At 54.6% G+C, this 19,447-nt stretch overlaps 3 protein-coding genes across 5 annotated transcripts in view; 1 reads left to right on the forward strand and 2 right to left on the reverse strand.

Annotated features, from left to right (window-relative positions):
- CNOT1 (CCR4-NOT transcription complex subunit 1) overlaps window positions 1–3,027 on the forward strand; it is a 55,377-nt gene extending 52,350 nt beyond the window's left edge. For all 3 annotated transcript variants that reach the window (XM_083870251.1, XM_083870253.1, XM_083870252.1), the window contains exons 46-49: window positions 90–270; window positions 1,067–1,199; window positions 1,303–1,437; window positions 1,560–3,027. In XM_083870251.1, the coding sequence (XP_083726377.1) occupies window positions 90–270; window positions 1,067–1,199; window positions 1,303–1,437; window positions 1,560–1,638 (528 nt within the window). In that variant the 3' untranslated portion in view covers window positions 1,639–3,027. The remainder of the gene's footprint in view (window positions 1–89; window positions 271–1,066; window positions 1,200–1,302; window positions 1,438–1,559) is intronic.
- Window positions 3,028–5,611: 2,584 nt separating this feature from the next.
- On the reverse strand, window positions 5,612–9,796 carry SETD6 (SET domain containing 6, protein lysine methyltransferase). The gene is made up of 9 exons (XM_083870015.1): window positions 9,739–9,796; window positions 9,516–9,614; window positions 9,286–9,430; window positions 8,622–8,763; window positions 8,119–8,313; window positions 7,859–7,982; window positions 7,426–7,606; window positions 7,078–7,220; window positions 5,612–6,566 (listed from the first exon to the last, which is right to left on the reverse strand). Exons 1-9 carry the CDS (start codon window positions 9,763–9,765, stop codon window positions 6,255–6,257), a joined length of 1,368 nt encoding a protein of 455 aa, XP_083726141.1. The 5' UTR covers window positions 9,766–9,796; the 3' UTR covers window positions 5,612–6,254.
- A 1,963-nt stretch (window positions 9,797–11,759) lies between these two features.
- On the reverse strand, window positions 11,760–17,070 carry LOC310914272 (SNF-related serine/threonine-protein kinase-like). Its single transcript, XM_083870318.1, has 6 exons — window positions 17,032–17,070; window positions 15,573–16,195; window positions 14,001–14,142; window positions 13,617–13,829; window positions 13,377–13,514; window positions 11,760–13,239 (listed from the first exon to the last, which is right to left on the reverse strand). The coding sequence occupies exons 2-6, from the start codon at window positions 16,159–16,161 to the stop codon at window positions 12,399–12,401; spliced, it is 1,923 nt and encodes a 640-aa protein (XP_083726444.1). The 5' UTR covers window positions 16,162–16,195; window positions 17,032–17,070; the 3' UTR covers window positions 11,760–12,398.
- Between the last annotated feature and the right edge of the window lie 2,377 nt (window positions 17,071–19,447).

Here is a 19,447-nt window from a genome sequence, read left to right on the forward strand (position 1 = left end):
AGATCCTTGGATGCTGTTGTTGTACATGCTGTACCTTTGAGTGCTGAAGGAATATTGACTGTTAATGCTTTTCATATCTTTGTTATTAGGTATCAAATGAACCTGGCAACCGCTACAACATCCAGCTGATTAATGCACTGGTGCTCTACGTAGGTACTCAAGCTATTGCACACATTCACAACAAAGGCAGCACACCCTCCATGAGCACCATCACCCACTCAGCTCACATGGACATCTTCCAGAATTTGGCAGTAGATCTGGATACTGAAGGTGAGCTGGAAAACACGGCTAGTTCATGCAACATCACATTTACAGCAAGTGGGCCTTCACTTTAGAAGGGATATTGAGGTGCTGGAATGCATCTAGTGAAGGGCAGCAAGGCTTGTGAAAGGTCTGGAAAACGTGTCCTGTGAGAAATGGTTGAGGGAGCTGGGTTTGTTTAGTGAAGAGGAGGTTCAGAGAAACCCAAGCTCTGATGGGTTGTAGTGAATTGGGGTCTTCTACCATGCCTGCAGTGAGAGGACTAGAGGAAATGGCCTTAAAGTGTTACAGGGAAGATTCAGATACCAGAAAACGCTTTTTTCACTGTTAGCATGGTCTGATATTGGAATAGGCTGCTCCTGGAATAGGGAGGTGGTGGAGTTGCCATCCATGGAGGTGTTTGAGAGGTGTCTGGACCTGTTGCAAGTGGTTATGGGGTAGTGCTGGCTTGATGGTTGGACTTGATGGTCCTGAAGGTCTCTTCCAACCTTGATGATTCTGATTTCACGTAGCTGATAGTGAATTCACAGAAATAAATGCTATGTTAGAATATTAAACTCTGAATATAGGAGCAATGTTCTAACCAAAAATTAAAAGTTTTGAAGGGAATTAGAAATGCCTTCAGTGAAGAATTGAATTCTTAGTTCTCCATCAGCCTGGGTTGATACAGCTTTTACATACCTTCAGTTGGTTTTGTTTCACGTACCTCCATAAGGGTCCCAGACATCAGTCTCCAGCACTGTTGCTTCTTTATCCCTCTTTGTGTGCAAGGGGAGCTGTGTGCGCTCAGTGTTCTCTCCTGCAGGCCGGTACCTCTTCCTGAACGCCATCGCCAACCAGCTGCGGTACCCCAACAGTCACACCCACTACTTCAGCTGCACCATGCTCTACCTGTTTGCAGAGGCCAACACAGAGGCCATCCAGGAGCAGATCACCAGGTCAGAGGGACAGCCTTTAACTGGCCAACATTCAGCTTTTTGCTTTCCTTCCTTCTCTGTTTTTGATCTTTGAGCTCTAAGTGTTCTAACTTTTGGATTTCAGGGTTCTCTTGGAACGACTGATTGTAAATAGGCCTCATCCCTGGGGTCTCCTCATTACGTTTATTGAGCTGATAAAAAATCCAGCCTTTAAGTTCTGGAACCATGAGTTTGTTCACTGCGCTCCAGAAATTGAGAAGTGAGTATAACTTAACCACAGAATCATTAAAATGGTATCTCTGAAGCAGCTGAAACTTGAGGTTTCAGAGCATCCATTTGCTGCCATAAATGCACCTACCATTGCTTTGCTTCTGTGTGCAGGTTGTTCCAGTCGGTTGCACAGTGCTGCATGGGGCAGAAGCAGGCCCAGCAAGTTATGGAAGGGACTGGTGCCAGTTAGATGAGCTGCATCCTGCGTTTTAAGAGTGCCAGCCTGGAGGTCCTGTCCCATCAGCTGACTGAAGACTCTGTAAGGCTCCTCCTGACCTTCCCAGCCCCCTTGATTGGGTAGACACAACAGACCCTGGGTGAAAGTCTTATGTGGGCATGTTCCAAAGTTTGAAACAATTTTTTTGACTTTTGGCCAAACTTCAGAAGATGCTGTGAATATCATTTGAACTAGTGTAAATACAAGGAACAGAAACATTTGTCTGGACTTTTGGGTTTGTGCAAATTGTGTAAAAGGCAGGTGGGTAACTGGTGCCTGTCCATCTTGTAATAAAGGGGCAGCTGCTGATGCCAAGCACTTGTCTGGGGCAGACCTCCTTGTCCTGACATTCCCAGACTCCCAAAGAATATTGAAAAGCCAGTAACTTATTTTTCTTTATGTGAATGGGGGACCTTTAAATCACTAAGTTGTTTAAAAAAAAAAGTGGATGTGTTTGGAATATGGGAATTCTGTGGAGTACAGGAGGGGTGAGGGAAGGGTTAAGGTTCAGGGTTGCTTTCCTCTCACCCTCATCAAATGCTGATAGACAGCAAGTGGAGTGGCAGTCAGAGAACACCTCCTTTATGTTGGAGAAGAAACAGGCCCTTTGGATGAGGGTCAGCTGTTTTCAGTAAATAAACCAGAGACCAGGCCTATAGCTTCTTTTTTTTTTTTTTTTTTTGACAGTTGTAAATTTTGAAAGATGAGGGGTTAAATCTAGACCTTTTCCCACCCTCCCCTGTGACCACACAGTATAAGTTTGTAAAAAAACCTAAAAAAAGGAAAAAAAAGAAAAAAGGAAAAAATTAAACAAAACTAAAAACCCGAAGGACCAATACAGCCCATTTTGTAAGGATTTTCAATGTTTTGTAAAGTATTGGTCCACGTGTTGTATTTTGTAGCCTTTCTAGTTCTTGGGCTTTAGTTCTCCCACTCTTGTATGTATGCATACTGTAGTTACACATTAAAGTCATGACATGCAGCACGTGCCACTGTGCTTATTCTCTCCAGTTCTGTCCTGGCCAGTTGGTGTCTTCCAAAGCCTGTTCCACCCATCCAAAACCTGCAGTTTTCCAGCGTGTTTTGGGCACTGCCTGTTGAAAGTACCCGGGTTTGTTCTCTAGCATGAGGTCAGTGGGCAGATGTAATGACTAGACAGGGTCTTGTTTGAAGTGCATCAGAAAGGAAACAGAAATGGCTTAGTTGCAAGTTCATGAGCAGTTTGTCTCAGACAGGAGACTGCATTGGAGGTATATAGAGCGTAGACAGCCCATCAGTTTCATTTCTAGTGCCTTCCACCTGCTGTGATCTCCCTGCAGCAGGAATCTGCCCAAGATTGTGGTTAGCTATTGTAAGGGTAGGCAGCTTCATGTTGTTAATATTGCAAGGTCCTTTAACCTAGCAGGTGCTAGGCAATAGAGCTTCACTTCTTTCTTTTTAGATAACATCACCTTCTTTAAGCTGACTACTTTAGTTGACTGCTGTGGTGTGGGCAGAGGTCAGGATTTCCTGCTCAGGTTTAAGGGGTTCATACCTTTGCATTTGCTGCATAGAGGAAAAAACAGCTCCAAGGGATCACTGAGCCAGCTGTGCCAATGGATGGCAGCTCAAAGGGAATTCTCTCTCTCTGTTGCAGGCATTAGTCACATCTGTGTCAAGGAGTAGATTGTGGCTAGGTCCTACAATTCCATGGCATTTCTTTGCCAGGTCATCAGCTGTGCTGAAACTGAGCCTTTTGAAGTTGGAACTGTGGACACAATTCTCATTTCTTCTTCACTATACATTTTACTATGCCTCCCATTCCAATCCCAAGGACACACAGTTTTACATTGTTTTCTAGAAATTGCATGGCTGTTCGTAAATCCCTGTGGTAAAACAGTCCAGCAGAATTGACAGCCCCCTGTTGGAGGATTCTCCCCTTCAAATGCAAACAGCTCCTGAATTCCGGCATCCAGTTGGTTACAAAAGGACATCTTTTAAGGGAATATCTTTCAAGTCTAATGCCCTAAACTATTGATCACTGTCTTTTTATGTGGTTGATGCATATCTTGTATGCAAGCTTTATGGCTCTTAAATCTTGGACTAGCTGATACTTATCTGATTGTGGTTTCTTAACTGGTAGAATTGGGGTATTAAACTGACTGGCATTCCTGAAGCAAGTCAAATCTAATAAATCTTTCAATGTTTGGCTCTAGTCCCTTTCTAGCTTCCAATTTATCAGGGTATTGTTTTCATCTTAACCAGTCTGGTGCCTGCTTTTAATTAGATTGTTACCAGTTTTGCATCTTGTGGTCTTGCAGGTGTGCCAGTCACCTACATGACAGGAGTCACCCCATTTTCTAGTTTTTGGGGTATCTCTTCCTCTCTAGGTCTTTTGATCCTGTAACGTAAACACTTGTGCTCCCAGGGCTTTTTCTTCTGGTTTATGTATTTGGATCTGTTCTTTTTTTTTAAGGGTTCTTTTTGGATTTAATTTACTTAATCCTCTTCCTAATAATGGCCTTGGGCATTTGGATATGTATAGGAATTTTATAAAGGTCTTTACAATTCCAAATTTGAGTGGCTGGAAGAATGGCCCTATTTCCTTTTTCCCCCAATAGTTCCAGCTATAGATGTGCTTTGTTTACTGAAGACTCCTTTACATCCAAGTTGCTCCTCTCTTAGGTATTCTACCTTTTCATTCCCTAAATTTACTGTGACCAGGAGTTCTGTTGGGCATTCTTGGGAGCTCTCAGCTGCCTCTCAGTCTAAATCCCAGTTGAGTGTAAGCAGTCTTCCTACTTCTGGAGCATCCCATCTTTGAGGATTACCTATGGCCCTGGGTTCTGTAGGAAATTGTTTCCAGTGCCTGTTCTGCTTACAGTAAGTACATTTAATTTTTTGTACTAGATGGGAATTTACCAGTTGAAATCTGATTCCCTTACATTACCTCCTGCCCTTCCAATTATCACAGCAATCAACCAAATTTACCATCCCTTTTCCTGATCTCTTCTCCTTTTCTTTCCTTTCTCTTCTCCATCTCATTCTCTTCATTACACTTCTTTTTTATTTCTCTAGTGCTAAAACATGAGAGTCTGCTGCCTTCCCAGCCTTATCATTATTCTGCAATGCAAAGAACAGATCAACATCTGGTACTTCACCCCATTTTCCTTCCTGGCAACAAAGTAACATTAATTGCAGGATCCATTCTGAGGCCATTTTCCACAATTCTCTAATAGATACAAATGCCACCACATAATCAATTTCTTGTTAGTAAGTGAATCCCCTCCAAGCTTTCCCCATGATCCAAAAATACACTCTAAAAGTGAAGTTCTCAAAATGCTTTTCTCCAATGAGATAGGACTTCCAGTGCCCATGCAGACAAACAGTTACAACCAGTAGGTATAACAAACTCTTGTTATACTGCGTTCAAACATTTTATATGCTTTGGTCATCACCAAGTTTGTGCATACCTAAAAAACAAGTGTAACCCAAACCCCAAATGTTAAGGAAGATACCAAATGTAATACTCCTCTGACATGTACATTTTTCAATATGATTTCTTTGGAGAGACATGAGATACCAAAATACCAATTTTAACCGTGTCTCTATGAAGGATAACAGCAGCTGTGTGAGATCCTGGTCAAATTCACTATTTTCCCATCTGGGGAACCAGAGCAAGCTCCCCTCAGTACTGTTAAACCACCCTGTCCCCAAGCATTATAGGCAAGGCTGTAGCTGAGCTTTGTCATGAGTGCAGTTTGGGTTTTGTTTATCTGCAATACTTTTAACTGCAGCAGCACCAATCAACCCCCTGCTTTTAGATGGGACTTCACACTCTGTTGAAGTAGAAAGCATGGGCTGAGTAAGAAAACTCGTTTTATTAAATAGAGCTTGGCCTGTCAGCCATCAGTGTTTTGTCATGCAGAACCAAAGTGAGTTCAGAGTAGAACTGCATTAAGCAGAGGGTGTGTATCAAATTGTCAGCCTGCAGCAGCTGTAGAACTGTGACAGTCCTCCAGAGTAGTCTCAAGCAGACACAGAAATACCTTTTGTGGAAATAAAAGGAAATATTTGTTATACTGAGTCTACATGAAGACCAGCTAGAAGGGCCTGTACTCTTGAAAATGTTCAACATAAAGCATGTACAGATGAAGAGTTTAGTGTTGTCAGCAGGTCCAACTGCTAGATATTTACTCTGAACCTCTCCAAGGCAAGAGCTGGATTTCTGCCCTCTTAATCTGGACAAGAAGCAGCTCTTGCCCTAAATTTCCGATGCTGAATGAGGCATCATTCTGCTGTTCTGACAGTGTATGTCCGCCTTCCTGAAAGAGCCATTAGGATGGCTGGGGTTTCTTATGGCCTCTGGAAAAAGGTGGTGTTTGTGCTCCAGAGCTGTCATAGTACAGTAAGGCCACTCAAAACCACCTTTATGCTGTGAAGATACTTCTTTATGTAGAGGTAGCTAAAAATCCATGTGCTGTATGAGGGACAAGTGGACCCACAGTCAGTCTTGCCATCTGTTCTCTCTGCTACAGAAGAGATGGCTAGAGGCTGACCTTTCCCTCAGGATCAGCCCCAGCCAGGTCCTGTCCTGGGTACTGAGGTTTCTATTGTACCAGCTCTAGCAGCTGATGCAAGATCCTTTTCTGTCCGTAGCGCACATGCAGTGCTTGCTGCTCCCTTCGACTCAGTTTCTCATAAGCCTCCTTGTTGTTTAGCAAGTCCTGCTCTGCTTTCAGGTCTGCCCCATAGGACTCCAGGGTCAGCAGCACACTGTCATAAAGAAGCTTCTTGCAAGGGGTTTTAAGTCTGGAGAGGGCTTCATTTGAAAGAGTAGAGTTTTCCTCATCCTCACTGTCGTCTTCCCAGCCATCTTGCTCCTTATACTCCTTGAATTCTTCTTCTGACATGCAGAGCACCTGTAGTGACCCAGGCAAAGAGATAAGTTACTGGCAGTGTGAGTACATCAGGCTTTCTCCTCTGTGGAACAGAAGAGCCACATGGAGCAGGTGAGCTGTTCTTCAGCTGCACTAAAGGTTAAGAGACTAAAACTGGCTTAGATACCTAACTGCAAGTAATTGTGGGTTACAAGAACATTAAAACAGCAAATCTGGGTATTGGTAAGTCTTGTAAAACATCTCAGCTGTTTACCTGCAAAGTTGTGACAGCTTTCTAGAACAGCAGTGGCCATGGAGCCATTCAAGACAAATATATGAGTGCACCTGAATGGCTACTTCAGGAGAGGAAGGTGATTTAACAGCACCTGGGAGCTGGGCAGCCACATCCCCTACCACTCTTCACACAGGACTGGGAGTGCCTAACTGCCTTCAGGTGCTTGTCCCCTTCACTGAGCCATTCTGCACTGCTGATCTGCCCAGCTGCACTCTGTGCTCCCTTTTGCAGCTCTTCCCCCAACCTGGCCATTTTTACCTTGAGGGTCACGGACAGCTCTTCTTCTGTCAGCACCTCATCCCAGCCAAGCACAAAGGCACCTTCCTCCCCCACCATCTCCAGCTGGCACAAGAAGTCCCACTGCTCTGAGATCAGCTGCTGCTGAGCTTCACTTTTGGCACCTGTTTTGAAGACAGCGGAGCTGTGAACACAGCCGGGATGGCAGTGGAGGGGGAAGGTGAATGGAGAAGGGGAAACAGAAAGCAGAAAACAAAGGCATGGCCGCACCCCCTGAAATGCTGTGGAACAGGCTTATTTTTCATGTCATCCCAGTTTAACAGAGATCCCTGCCCCATCCTGTCCCAGAGGGGCTGAGGTGCCACTCACGCTGCAGAGCCGCCCTGCGCAGCGTCACCATCTGGATGTCGGCCGTGTCGTGGGTGTTGCCGGGGTAGGGCTCTGCGAAGCCGTACATGTGCAGCAGCTGCCAGTTGGCCATCTGCCCATATGTGTTGAAGATCTCCTGTCCTTTCCCCACAGGCTGTGTTGTAACCATCCTCAAACATTGCTGCAAGCAGGGAGAGGAGAGCATCTGAGCTGTGCTGATCCCACTGCTCAACAGGGGCTTTCAGAGAGTTCAGATGAGCCTGAGTTCCTCCTAACAAACACCAAACATGCAGCAGGGCTTTGTATTAACAAGATCCAGGCCATACTTGCTGCCACGGGCTGAGACCTCACCCTGCTGTGCCCCCATTCCCAGAGGTCTTACTAAAACAGAACCAAGCTGTGAGAATGCCTGGTGCAGCAGCTTTGTACTCACAGGAGAGTATTCCAGGTTGGCATTGTGGTTGGCCACATGGTTCAAAATATCTGCTACAGGCACCATCATGGGAGGATTGGGCCCCTTCTCATCTTCTTCCTCCTCCTCCAAAGGTTCCTGAAAGCTAAGACAAGCCAGTGGTGCACAGGGCAAGCTTCACCTTACACTGGGTTTCTTGTGCAACTGCACCCTCTAACATAACCTGTATTCCTGCTTCCTTGTCCGTGATCCTTGCCTGGAGCAAAGCCCTCACTTCTCACCTGTAAGCCATGACAAATGCCACCAGCTCCTTGTATAACTCCAGAGTGTGCAGTTTGGGGTCAAAGATGTCAGGGTGTGTCTCCATGAAAGGCAGGATGATGGAGTTGTACTCCAGGTCAATGTTGGCTAGGTCCTTGTCCACAGCTTCTGGGATGCCTGTGCCCTGCAGGAGCCTTGTTCGCTCTTCTTGAGGCCTGTTGCAAGAAAAACAGTTTCTTTTCTCTTTGTGCTAGGGCCAAGGGTCCATAAACTCCTTCCTCTTTAAAAATCTCAGCGTCCCTATGCTCTCCAGCTCCTTGTTCTCTAGCTCTCCCTGTAACGCAGCTCCAGGAGGGCCCCTCAGGCTGCTGCCAGTGCCAGCACAGGGCTAGAACAGAGGGTTGGGGTCACCCAGCAGGACCACATCCCTTCCCAGGACAGCACTCAGCAGGCCCTGCCCTGTGCCATGCCTGCCTTTAGCTGTAACACTGAGCCTCCCCAAGCCCCCTTGCTTTCACCTTACCAGAACATGGGGTGGTCCAGGCTCCGAAAGTCCTGCCAGAGGGAGAAATACGGCTGCCAGTGGGAGTTGCTGGCTGTGTACTCGTGGAGCAAGGCCAGCAGGAGAGGGACCCAACCGGACTGGCTCTGCAGGGACTCCTGGGCTACAGAACCAGACAGGATGGAGAAAACCTAAGTTGCTCAGCATTTCAGAACCAAAACCTGATATGAGAAGCCTCTGTGCCTTGTCTTCAGCCTGGAGACAGGGGTTGAGCTTTTATTCTGGTTTGTCTTGTGTTTGTCCTGAGCTGAACCAGGACCAGAAATTGCTTCTCAGGAGTTATGGATGAGCTCTCCCAGGACCCACGGCCTTGCCCTCCTCAGCCTGAGGCTCTGTGTGCCTTCAGGAACCAAGGAACTTCTTATCAGTGCTTCAAGGAAAGCAGCATCATATGGGTACCTGTCACTTAGAAGCTGGAAATGTTGCATTGATGGACTTTCCTCCCTCTCCAGTACAGCTGTTAGGGAAGCGAGGAGGCTGCCCAGCCCTCCCCTTTCCTACCTGGTATCAAACACCCCTACAACATCCTGTGCAAACCAGGAACGTTCCCGAGGCTTTTCCACAGACCCATTTACTCCTTTAAAAGGCACAGCTGACTCGGGTGACACAAGAAGCTTGCACTCACCTTCCTGCAAGAGTGCGTGGATGGAGGTGGTGTGCTGGGACAGCAGCGCCGTGCGAGGGATAGTGAAGAGCACCTCTCCCGCCTCCAGCTCCTCGGCGGCCAGCATTCCGTACCCCGCCACCGCGCCCTCCCTGCTCAGCCGGACCTGGGGCCAGAGGGGGCGGTGAGGGGCGGAACGAAGAGACCAGGGCGGACCTAAGGCGTGCCCGGGCCGGCCCGCTGTGCCTCACCTTGGGGCTCAGCTCCACCCCGGCCTGCCCGCACCATGCCAGGAACCCGGAGAGGGGGTCGGCACTACGCTTCTCCTGGGCATCGCTCTCGACCGCCGCCTGTGGATGGGAACATGGGGTGAAGGGGAAGGAGGCACGAGACCGATCGCGGATCCCGTCAGCGCCGCCGTCCCAGGAGCCGGTGTGTCTCCAGTTCCCCGGGAGCCCCCGGTTCGCCCCGCACCTTGAACCTCTTGGGCGCCGACGCCATGACGCTGCCAACACGTGGTCCCGCACCACGTGGTCCCGGCGGGCCCTTCCGGGTGGGCGGGGTCTCCGCCCCCAGGGGCCGGGCTAACGGCGGCCGAAAGGGGACAGAAAGGACTCGGGGGAGCAGCTGCGGAAACGCACCCGGGAGCCTCCTGCTCGCGGGACTCGGGGAGGGGGGGACTCAGTCCCTCTCTATAGGGTCATGCCTCCGAGCGCCTCCCGGAACGGTCTGAGGTCCTTATGGTGCCTTTGTGGGATCCAGGGACCACCGCATGTGTGGCTGTGTCCACCCCGGGGGGCTGCGGTGCCTCGTGGCTGCCGCGGGGCCGTGCACCGGTGGGTGCACGGGTTAAAAGCAGTGGGTTCTAATTAATCAGGGTAATTAAGCTTGTGCTCTTGTTCAGTCGACACTGCACACACTCCCACCGAACGTACGGGCTCTGATCTCCCCTCCAGGGCCGTCCCGAGGCCATCGTTCCCCCGGCTCATTAGAGCTGTCCCCAGCCCCAGCAGAGAGGGGCTGCTGCTATCACTGGCTGCTCTAATGAAGGCAATTAGTTCGCACGAGGTGTTTGAAGAGGCCCCATGGGCTCTCTGCGGGCTGTCCCTCGGGCTCCCCCACCCCGTCTGCAGTTTGGGGGCGGCTTTAATCTTCTCCAGTCCCTTCGAGCCGGGCAAGGCTGGACTGGCAGGGTGGGCTCCCTATGGGGCAAAACGGTCCCTTCCTGGGGAATGGGGAAGGAGGGCAAGAGAACATGTGGGATGGCCTTGAGGTGCCCACCGCGGGCTCTGTGTCTCTGTAACCCAACCCCCCGCAGCCGCCTCCCTCCCGCTTTAACGCGGCTCCTGTAAAATCACCGCTGGGACTCGGATTGGAGCCGAGGGGCTGCAGGCACAGAGCAGAGCCCGGGCCCCTGTGCGGCCACAGCCGCCGCTGCTGCTCCTGTCCCCCGCGGGCCCCTCCTGCCTCCCTCGGCGGGCGGCGGGGGTTTCACAGCCGCTCCCGCCGCGTCCCGCTCCCCTCCCCGCCCGCGCGTCCCCGCGGCTCCGGCATCTCCCCGGGGCGCGTCCCTGCGCCCCATCCGTGCCCAGGGACATTCCCAGGGGTCGGGTGTTCGCTCTGGGCTGCGCCGGCAGCCCCGTTGGGGTGGTGTGGGAGTGGGAAATATCAAAGCGGGTCCCCACATTGTCCCGGCAATGCTGCAGGAAAGCGGGGTCCCCCCTGCATGTCACAAATATGCCCCCCATGGGCCCAAATGTGAGCCTGGATAGCTCAGTTGGGAGAGCATCAGACTTTTAATCTGAGGGTCCAGGGTTCAAGCCCCTGTTCAGGTGGATGCTTTATCCTTTAAGATAAAGAAAAGGGTGCCTGTGGGCAGGAGCAGCATCCCCTCCTGCTGCTGGAGCCCTGGGGGGGGGGCTGCAGGGTCCTCAGGGCACCGGCCTCCTTCTTTTCCTATCACGTGAGGACTCCCCAAGCTGCTCACAGCTGCCTCCATCCCAGCTGGGACCCACACAGCATTGCTCCGTTCTTCCAACCACCCAGTGCTCAGAGAGATCTCATTTTGGATGGATGAGGACAGACAAGGGAGCTACCAGGGGTGCACCTGAAAGGAGGGAGGATAGATAGAAAAGGAAGAGGAACAGCAGAGCTGGAGGGAAGGAACTTTGGGCTGGGTTGGAAATTGGGGACTCAGGGGTGGCTCCAGGCTGAGAGTGGGGAAAGCTATTGGGGACACCCTGAGGCTGAGTGTGGTTGACTCTCATGGGGATGTGCAGCACCCTCCACCTGCTTTCTGGCATGCCCAGGCCTTCCCCCACCTTTGGATGTTCATCATGCCTGTCCTCAATCCCATCTGTGGCTGCCCTGAGCTTCATTCTGGGCCCCTGCCCACCTCAGCTCAGGCGGATGCTCCCCTGAAGCCATCCCTGGCCCCCTGACTGAGGGGACAGTGATGTTTTTGCAAGGACACTGCACCTGCATCAACCCACGAGTTTATTTTATTGTCCTGACAAACTTTGCTTCCCAGCGGCTCCGATCCTTCCACGCACATGCGCCACGGCTCAGGCCGAGCTCGGGCCCACGCCTCCGTCGTCATTCATTTCTTGCCAGCAAGAAAACAAAGAGATAATAAATAGGAAGCTTATTTGCAGGGAGGGCCCAGGGGACGGCCTGGGGTCACGGGGCAGGCTGTGCCTGGCCCCGGCCAGGGCTGGCGGGGGGGCTGCAGGCAGGACAGTCCAGCCCCGGGCCATGCACGCTGTGGGGCTGGGGCACTGGGGGGAATATAGCAATCTCTATTTAATTACATTAAAATAGACTATTTAAAAAAGTTATTTCTAGTAGTTAAAAAAGTATCATGGTCCATCCCATTCTGGCAGGGTCATGGAGCTGTCCCAGAGGTTTTGGGACACACTGGCCAGTGTGGGGATGGACCCCAGTTTGCTTCACCCTGGGCAGGCCTGTCTGGGGGATGGTCTGTCACAGCAGGTTCCGGGGTGGGTGGTGGCAGGGCGGCCACCACGGGTGACAAACAGGGCACTGTGCCACCCACTAGTCCCACAGCCACCACAGACCAAATGAAGGGGAGTGGGCGCCCTCCCAGACCCCACAGCGGGGCCAGTCCCGGGGCCTTAAATGACATGGCAGCAGTTGAACTGCCCCAGTGACAGGAGGCTCTCCTTGGAGCCCGGCCGGAGTTTGAAGGCCAGGGCTTTCTCGCAGAGTGGGAACTGCAGGAGCCTGTCCCGCAGGCTGCCGCCCTTGCTCTTGCCCGGGTCCAGCTTGATCACACTCTCTGCGCCCCCTTCAGGGCCTGAACTCTCCGCCGACTGCTGGCCCGGGTTGATCTGTTCCCCCTGGCCTGGGGACGTGTCTGCAGGACTTGGGAGGGTGGCAGGAGTTGTCTCTGTCCCCAGTACCTGGGGAACTCCAGCCGAGCTGCTCTGGGGTGACAGGACAGCCCCCCTTTCCTTGGGGAACTCTGCTGAGGAGCCCCCAGGCTCTGTGTCCTCCTCCCTCCTTGGCGGCTCAGCTCCATTTCCCCGCAGCACCGGGAGACCCCGGCCCCCGCTGACCCCCTTCCCAGCCCAGGCCGCCCCCGAGCGCCCGCCCCGGCCCCCCAGCTCCAGCCCCGGCCCCCAGACCTCCCCGCGGCCGGGCGGGCGGTGGGCGCGCAGGAAGGCTCGCATCTGCTCCTGGTTCAGAGAGCTGCTCTTCCTCTCCATTGCGCTGGGCCTCTCCTCCTCCTCCTCGTCCTCCTCTTCCTCCTCGCAGATCTGCTGCAGGGCCGGGGTGCTCTTGGTGATGGTGGTGTCAACGGCGGGGACCTTCAGCAGGCTCCCGGTGGGCTGCCGGCCGCCAATGTCCCCTCCGGGGGGCAGCCGGGAGCCCCCGGGGAGGCCGCCTGTCTCCGCGAAGGGCAGGAGGCTGCCGGCGCTGCCCACAGAGCCAAATGAGTCTGACAAGTTGGGCCTGAAGAAGGGGAGAGAGGTGCCAGTACCCAGCTGGGCATCACAAGGAAAGGACAGGGAACCAGCTAAGACCCTGCACTGGGGACCCAGGATGGTGGGGAGGGGGTCCACAGGACAGGGGGCAGCAGGAGGGCTCACCTGCTCTGTACCTCCTTGGCCAGGTTGTAAACGAGACTGAGGCGGTGGCCCTGCTTCTCCTGCTTCTCCCGCAGCATCCTCTCCGCCAGCAGGAAATAGGTGGCCGTGATGTGGTTGTAGCGGTCGGCTTCCAGCGCCCTGCGTGGGGCCGAGGGAGTTGCATCAGCACACAAGGGACACACTGAGAGGGACCCCCAGAGCCCTTCCCTGGGGCTCTCACCCCCGCACCCCGTCACTCACTCCTGGATGGTGTCTCGATCCGCGATGTTCCCGCACATCATGGCCTGGAGGATGATCTCGTGCTCCTCCTCCGACACGCGCTTGTGGGAGGTGAGGGGCAGCAGGGAGCGGCTGGCAGGGGACGGGTCCACCCCCTGCAGCCACGTGTGGCCCTCGATCTGCTCCAGGGACGCTCGTTGCTTCGGGTCCCGCTGCAGCATCCTGGAGATGAGACTGGGGGAAAGGAGTGACGCTGCAACCCTGCAGCACAGTGTGAACCCCAAAGCGAGCAGCTTTGTCTGCTCTTCCCACCGCAGCTCCCAGGCACTGCCAGGGCTGGGGCACCCACCCCAGGGGCAGCAGGTTGGGGTCTGGGGGGACGGTGAGGGGGTGGGTGGTGCTCACTCAGCGCACTGTGCCGAGACGTGCGGGGGGACGGTGTAGCGGCAGTCCATGATCATGGTGAGGGTTTCGCTGTCGTTGGCCTCCTGGAAGGGGGGGTGGCCGCACACCAGCATGTAGAGGATTACTCCCAGGCTCCAGATGTCTGCAAGAAGCAGCAGCAGCAGTTCAGGTTGCACCCACCGTGGCCCAGGAGATTCCCCACCCCAGGGACTCTGGGAGGGGCTGCTCCAGCAGAGAACAGTGCTCACTGGGATGTTCCTTGGAGGTGAAAGCTCCCAGGTCTTGCCCCATGGACAGGGGGACCATACTCCATACTCCCATCAAGGCAGGGAAGGATCCTCCCATCCCCACATCCAACCATGTCTCAAGGGACTTCACCAAAGCATTTGGGGTGTTATCACCTTGTCCAGGCAGGGACAGGAAGGCCAGCCCTGAGCTCTGACCCCATCCCTGCTCCCCCTAGTCACACACTCACCCATGGCACTGTTTCATGTCATTCCTCAGCTTCCTGATTCCCAAACCCCACCACAACCACCCTGGCACTGGGCTGTGCTATAGGAGACACTACAGCAATCAGAGAGGGGCATAGCACTGATCTGGGCTCTCTAGCTGCATAGGGATCAGCTGGGGCAGGATGGCTGCCCTATCCTGAGGACAGGGATGGAGCCAGAAGCATGTTCACTGGCTCCTCCTGCCCAGAACACAAATTCCTGCAGATGTGCGGGTTTAGGATGCTGAGCACGCCCTGGGGCGCTCTGTTAATACCTTCAGCTGCTTAAGTCAAGTGTTTGAAAATTTCTCATCTGCGTTGGTTTTCTCCCTTCATTTCCCTTTGCAGCGCCACCAGCTTATTTTTCTACCGCCTCCATAAGCTATCCCTGTTCTCAATTCAGGATCCGCCTTTCCCTGAGCCAACGCTGAGCTTTTGCCTTTAAGGGCTCATGTTTTGCTTTGCTAAATCCTCCTGCCCTAATTCCAGCCAGCCAGCCAGCTTGGATTCTGCTTCCCTCCCACATCCCCTCTGTCACAGCAGAGCCTCTTGGAGCCCCCAGCCCAGCTCCCTGTGCCCTGGGACAGTCTCCCCAGATCCCTGCACCCTGGCCAGGGGAGGAGGAGCACTGGGAGCCATGGGGAGGAAGTGGTTTTCAGGGCGGGGATGGAGCAAAGGAAACTTTCAGAGCTCCTCCACCCAAACAGCAGCATCCCGAGCAGATTTCCTTCCGGCCTCACCCTGCCAAATAACCACCAGCGCCAGATTGCTGGCAGCTGTATCCTCACACTGCTTCTCCTGGCAGCTGCCACGCCAGGCTCACAGCCTGCTTGGGCTTTTTCCCCTCTCTGTGGGATCTCTGTGGATGCCAGGATGGTCTCTGCAAGAGGACCCTGCTGTGTCAGGGCAGGGCAGGGCAGCCAAGCACCCAAGGGACAGGCTTGCTCCTTGCAGGGATAGCAGTGCTACCGTGTGCTCCTAGTGTAAGGGGCCAAGTGGGAGGTGGTACCCTGCTGGCAGGACCAAGCTCCAGGCAAGGGACAGGAGGAAGGCAGGTCCCCAGGGCACCCCACAGCCCTTACCAACAGCCGGGGCATCGTACTCATCCCCAAGCAGGATCTCTGGTGCCGAATAGGCCAGGGAGCCACAGCTCGTGGTGAGCATCTTGCCAGGCTGGAAGCGGTTGCTGAAGCCAAAGTCAGTGAGTTTGACCACCCCTTGCTCCTGGAAGAAGACCACGTTCTCGGGCTTGAGGTCACGGTGCACCACGTGGAGCTTGTGGCAATAGGAGATGGCGTGGACAATCTGGGCAAAGTAATGCTTGGCCCGCGGCTCGGCCAGGCCGCCCTCGTGCCGCATGATGTGGTCAAACATGTCCCCTCCGTCACCCAGCTCCAGGATGAGGTAGAGCTTGGCGTGGGTGTCGATGACCTCGTAGAGGCGCACCACGTTGGGGTGCTGCACCAGCTTCATGCAGCGCACCTCCTGCAGGAGCTGCCCCGCCGCCTCCCCCGCCAGCTTGCTCTTGTCGATCACCTTCACGGCCACGCGCTGCCCGGTGAAGACGTGCCGGGCCAGCTTCACCACGGCAAAGTGGCCCTTGCCCAGCGTGCGCTCCAGGTCGTAGAGCCCCGCGATCTTGCCCTCGCCGCAGCCCTGTGCCCCGGCCATGGCGGTGTCCTCAGGTGGGCACGGGCATCAGGCGCTGTGCCAGGGAGGAGAGGCTGAGCAATGTGAGGTGAGGGACAGGGTGCTCCCAAATGCCAGGGCCCCCGGGACCACTGACACCAGCACTGCCAGCACATCAGGTCCCCAGCAGCCTGGGCACCCCCGACACTCCACCTCGCAGTCCCCATCCCAGGACCTAGACCCCTATCTGTATCCCTGTCTCCAGTTTCTAGTACTTTGGACATCTCAATACTTTAATCTTCCATCTCCTGAGTATCCTAGGGCACCACATGGACCCCATGTCCAGGTCCCCAGCATCTTAAGCACTCCAACACCCTTCTTTCAGTTCCCAGCATCCTGGACATCCTGATACATCCCTCTACTTCCAAGAACCCCAGGACATCCTGATACCCTCTCCTCCAGGTGTCCAGAACTGCAGCACTCTGGGATCCCCAAGACTCCTGCCTCCAGTTCCTCATCACCCTGAGCAGCCCCACACCCCTTCTCTCCTGGTTCCCAGCAGCCTGACCACTCCATACCCCTACCTCCAAATTGCCAGCAGCCCTGTCACCCCATACTCCCAGATCCCAGCATCCTGGGCACCCCAATAATACCAACCTCCAAGTATTCGGCTCCTGGCTACCCCAATATGCTCACCTCCACTACCCAGCACCTCTGGGCACCCCCCTATCTCCATCTCCAGTCTCCAGCACTCCGGGGCACCCCCATAACGCCAACCTCCAGGTCTCCAGCACCCCTGTCAGTCCCGTACCCCCATCTCCAATCCCCAACACCAAGCCCTCACCTCCAGACCTCAGCACCCTGGGCACCCCCTTGCTCCCCCTCCAGCGCCCCGGGCACCCCGATACCCACCCCGGCCCCTGTCACCCTGTGCGCCCCAGCGGAGCCGCACTCACCGGGGCGCGGAGCTGCGACCGCCGGGGCTGCGGTGCCCGAGCGCGCCCGCCCCGCTGACGTCAGGGCGGCTCCGGGATCGCGCCTTAAAGGGCCCGGCCCGGCGGGGCTGGGGCCGGGGTGATGCTCATCGCACCTCCCGAGAGGCAGCTCCCGCGGCCCCGCTCGGTACCGCCTGTTTGGGGTAGCGGGGACTCGGATGGCCTTAGCAGTAACGAGGGCTGGTGATGAGCTAAATGAGCCGCCCACCTGCCTGGATGCTTCCAGGAGGAGAGGGAGAGCCCCCAGCCCGGGCTTGTCTCCGCAGGGTCCCGCCACTGGGGCTCCTGCCCGGGGTACCCGCTCACGGGCATCTCTGCTGTGCCACTGACCCACTCCATCGCCCGCTCCCACCCTCGCTGGAGCCTGGACCATTGAGCCCGGGAGCGCAGCCCCGGCCCCCCTTTCCCCCTCGCTTTAAGCCGTCTTTTCCTGGAAGCGGCCCGGCGAGCGGCCGGCCGCCTCATTTAGCTCGTTACTGGCCATCGGGATGCGCACAAAGCAGATGTTGCTCCTGCAGATTAAAATGCTCTCAGCGCGGCCGCCCTCGTTCCCGCTAATGCCTTCCCAGAAGTCCCGGCCCGCGGCTGCAAACAGGCCCTAATGAGCTGTGCCGAGCGCTCCGTGCGGGGGCCGGTGTCAGCGGGCACCGCGGGCCTGGAGACCCCAGGGCTGAGGAATGGAGGAGCTGGGGCCGGATGGGACACTCGGCACCCAGCTGGGCCTTGGGAATGGAAAGGGCTGCCAGACCTGCCTCTCAGCCGAGATGGGTCTGTCCAGGCATGTGGGGTGCAGGAGGCATCCAGGTGCTCTGGCAGAGGATCCTGACTGGGTGTTGTGCACTGGGGGACCCAGATGGGTGGTGAGTGTTTCCAGCAGCCACTTGCTGGAGAAAATAACACATTGCAGATAAGCAAATCACTGGTCCTGGCCAGCTTGTCCCTCAAACGCAGCAGGAGCCAGATCATGCTGGGAGAGGGGATGGAGGAGCAGAGGAAGCCTGCAAAGAGCCCAGAGGTGGTGTTGCAGCCAGGAGCAGAGGCTCACGCTCTGCTGGAGATCTGCTGGGAGGTCTGGGGGGTCCTCCTGGTCTAGGAACAGCCTGGTGAGGGCAGAGCCTGGGCTGTCAGCCTTCCCTGCTGGATGTGTCAGAGACTGCTGGATCCTTCCAGATTATGTTTTATTTCCCCAATTTCTTGCAGGACTGAAGCCACTCAAAGCCATAAGTGTTCTCCAAAGGAGCCTGGCTCTGGGGAGATGCAGGTTTTCCAAATGAGACATGAGTAAGAGATGCAGTTAGCACAGGTGGAAGCCTGGACAATCTGCAGATGGTATGTCAGGAGCTGGAGGACTTCTGGAGGCTCTGTACTATGAGTGGATGCTTGCCAGGAGATACAGATAGGCAACATTCCCTTTGAAAACCAGTCAAGCTTGGCATGGTTTTGGTGAGGAGACTGTAGCCTTGTTATTTCTGTATTTGGGAACCAGGAGATATCCTCAGGCTGCAGCCTTGGTGCTGGAAAGGGAAGTGGGCTGGGAAGAGAAGTGGGCTGCAAGGACAGTGGGGATCACTTCCAAGAAACCTGGGAGTTTGGAGCTAACAGGGACGTGTTCCTTCCTGCAGCTGTGCAAGGCACAAAGCAGGAGTCCCCCCGCCCATGCATCACCCCACTGGCTGCCTCTCTACCCAGACAAAGCCCGTTTTCCAGAGACTCCCACCTACCTGGTAGTTAGTGAAGTCATGTGGCTGCAGCACTTAATTAATAAAAAGCCAATATAAATCCCAGTAAACATGTGGGGAGGAGGACACCGAGACAGAGAGCAGTAGTGGCACTTCCAGCAGGCTCAGTGGAGCAGCGGACAGCAATCCCCTCTCTGCTGAAGAGGTCAGTGCCATGGAAAGGGTCTTGGGAGCGTGCGGGGTGTGACGGCTGTGGGGCTCCCCACAGTGCACAGGGGGCTCTGCCAGGAAAGAGCTGGGTGGTTTTGTGGGATGGGGAGATGAGGAGTGGCCAGCGCTGGGCTGCTGGAGCCAGGTTTGGAACCCCAAGGCTGCCCAAGCAGCAGGCACAGGGTTTCCCAGGATTTGGCTGACAGCAGCAACTGGGATACCACCTCCTGGCCCCTTTCCATTTGCTCCCTAAGAAGTCACCTACTTTTTAAAGCCTTCAAAAGCCTGACCCTGCAGCTTCTCCTGTCCCCCAGCCATGTGTGCTGTGGTCCATCTCCCTGCCCAGCATGCAGATTCTAGTGGCACTTCCAGGCTCAGAGCCGTGGTAGGAGCCATGTCAGATGTTTTGGCCACACACTGCACCTCAGTGGCCTGGTGGCTGCT

Source organism: Zosterops lateralis (assembly GCF_965231275.1).
Source record: "Zosterops lateralis genome assembly, chromosome: 12".
Taxonomy (NCBI): domain Eukaryota; kingdom Metazoa; phylum Chordata; class Aves; order Passeriformes; family Zosteropidae; genus Zosterops; species Zosterops lateralis.

Excerpts from the sequence above, each read along its gene's own strand:
- SETD6 (XM_083870015.1), bottom strand. The coding sequence starts at position 9,765 with ATGGCGTCGGCGCCCAAGAGGTTCAAG. Across the intron at positions 9,615-9,738 it reads CGGCGCCCAAGAGGTTCAAG|GCGGCGGTCGAGAGCGATGC; the intron begins GTGCGGGGCGAA and ends TCCCATCCACAG. Across the intron at positions 7,607-7,858 it reads CCAACCTGGAATACTCTCCT|CAATGTTTGAGGATGGTTAC; the intron begins GTGAGTACAAAG and ends CCCTGCTTGCAG.
- LOC310914272 (XM_083870318.1), bottom strand. The coding sequence starts at position 16,161 with ATGGCCGGGGCACAGGGCTGCGGCGAGGGCAAGATCGCGGGGCTCTAC. Across the intron at positions 14,143-15,572 it reads GTACGATGCCCCGGCTGTTG|ACATCTGGAGCCTGGGAGTA; the intron begins GTAAGGGCTGTG and ends TGCTTCTTGCAG. Across the intron at positions 13,830-14,000 it reads GTCTCGGCACAGTGCGCTGA|TCTCATCTCCAGGATGCTGC; the intron begins GTGAGCACCACC and ends CCTTTCCCCCAG.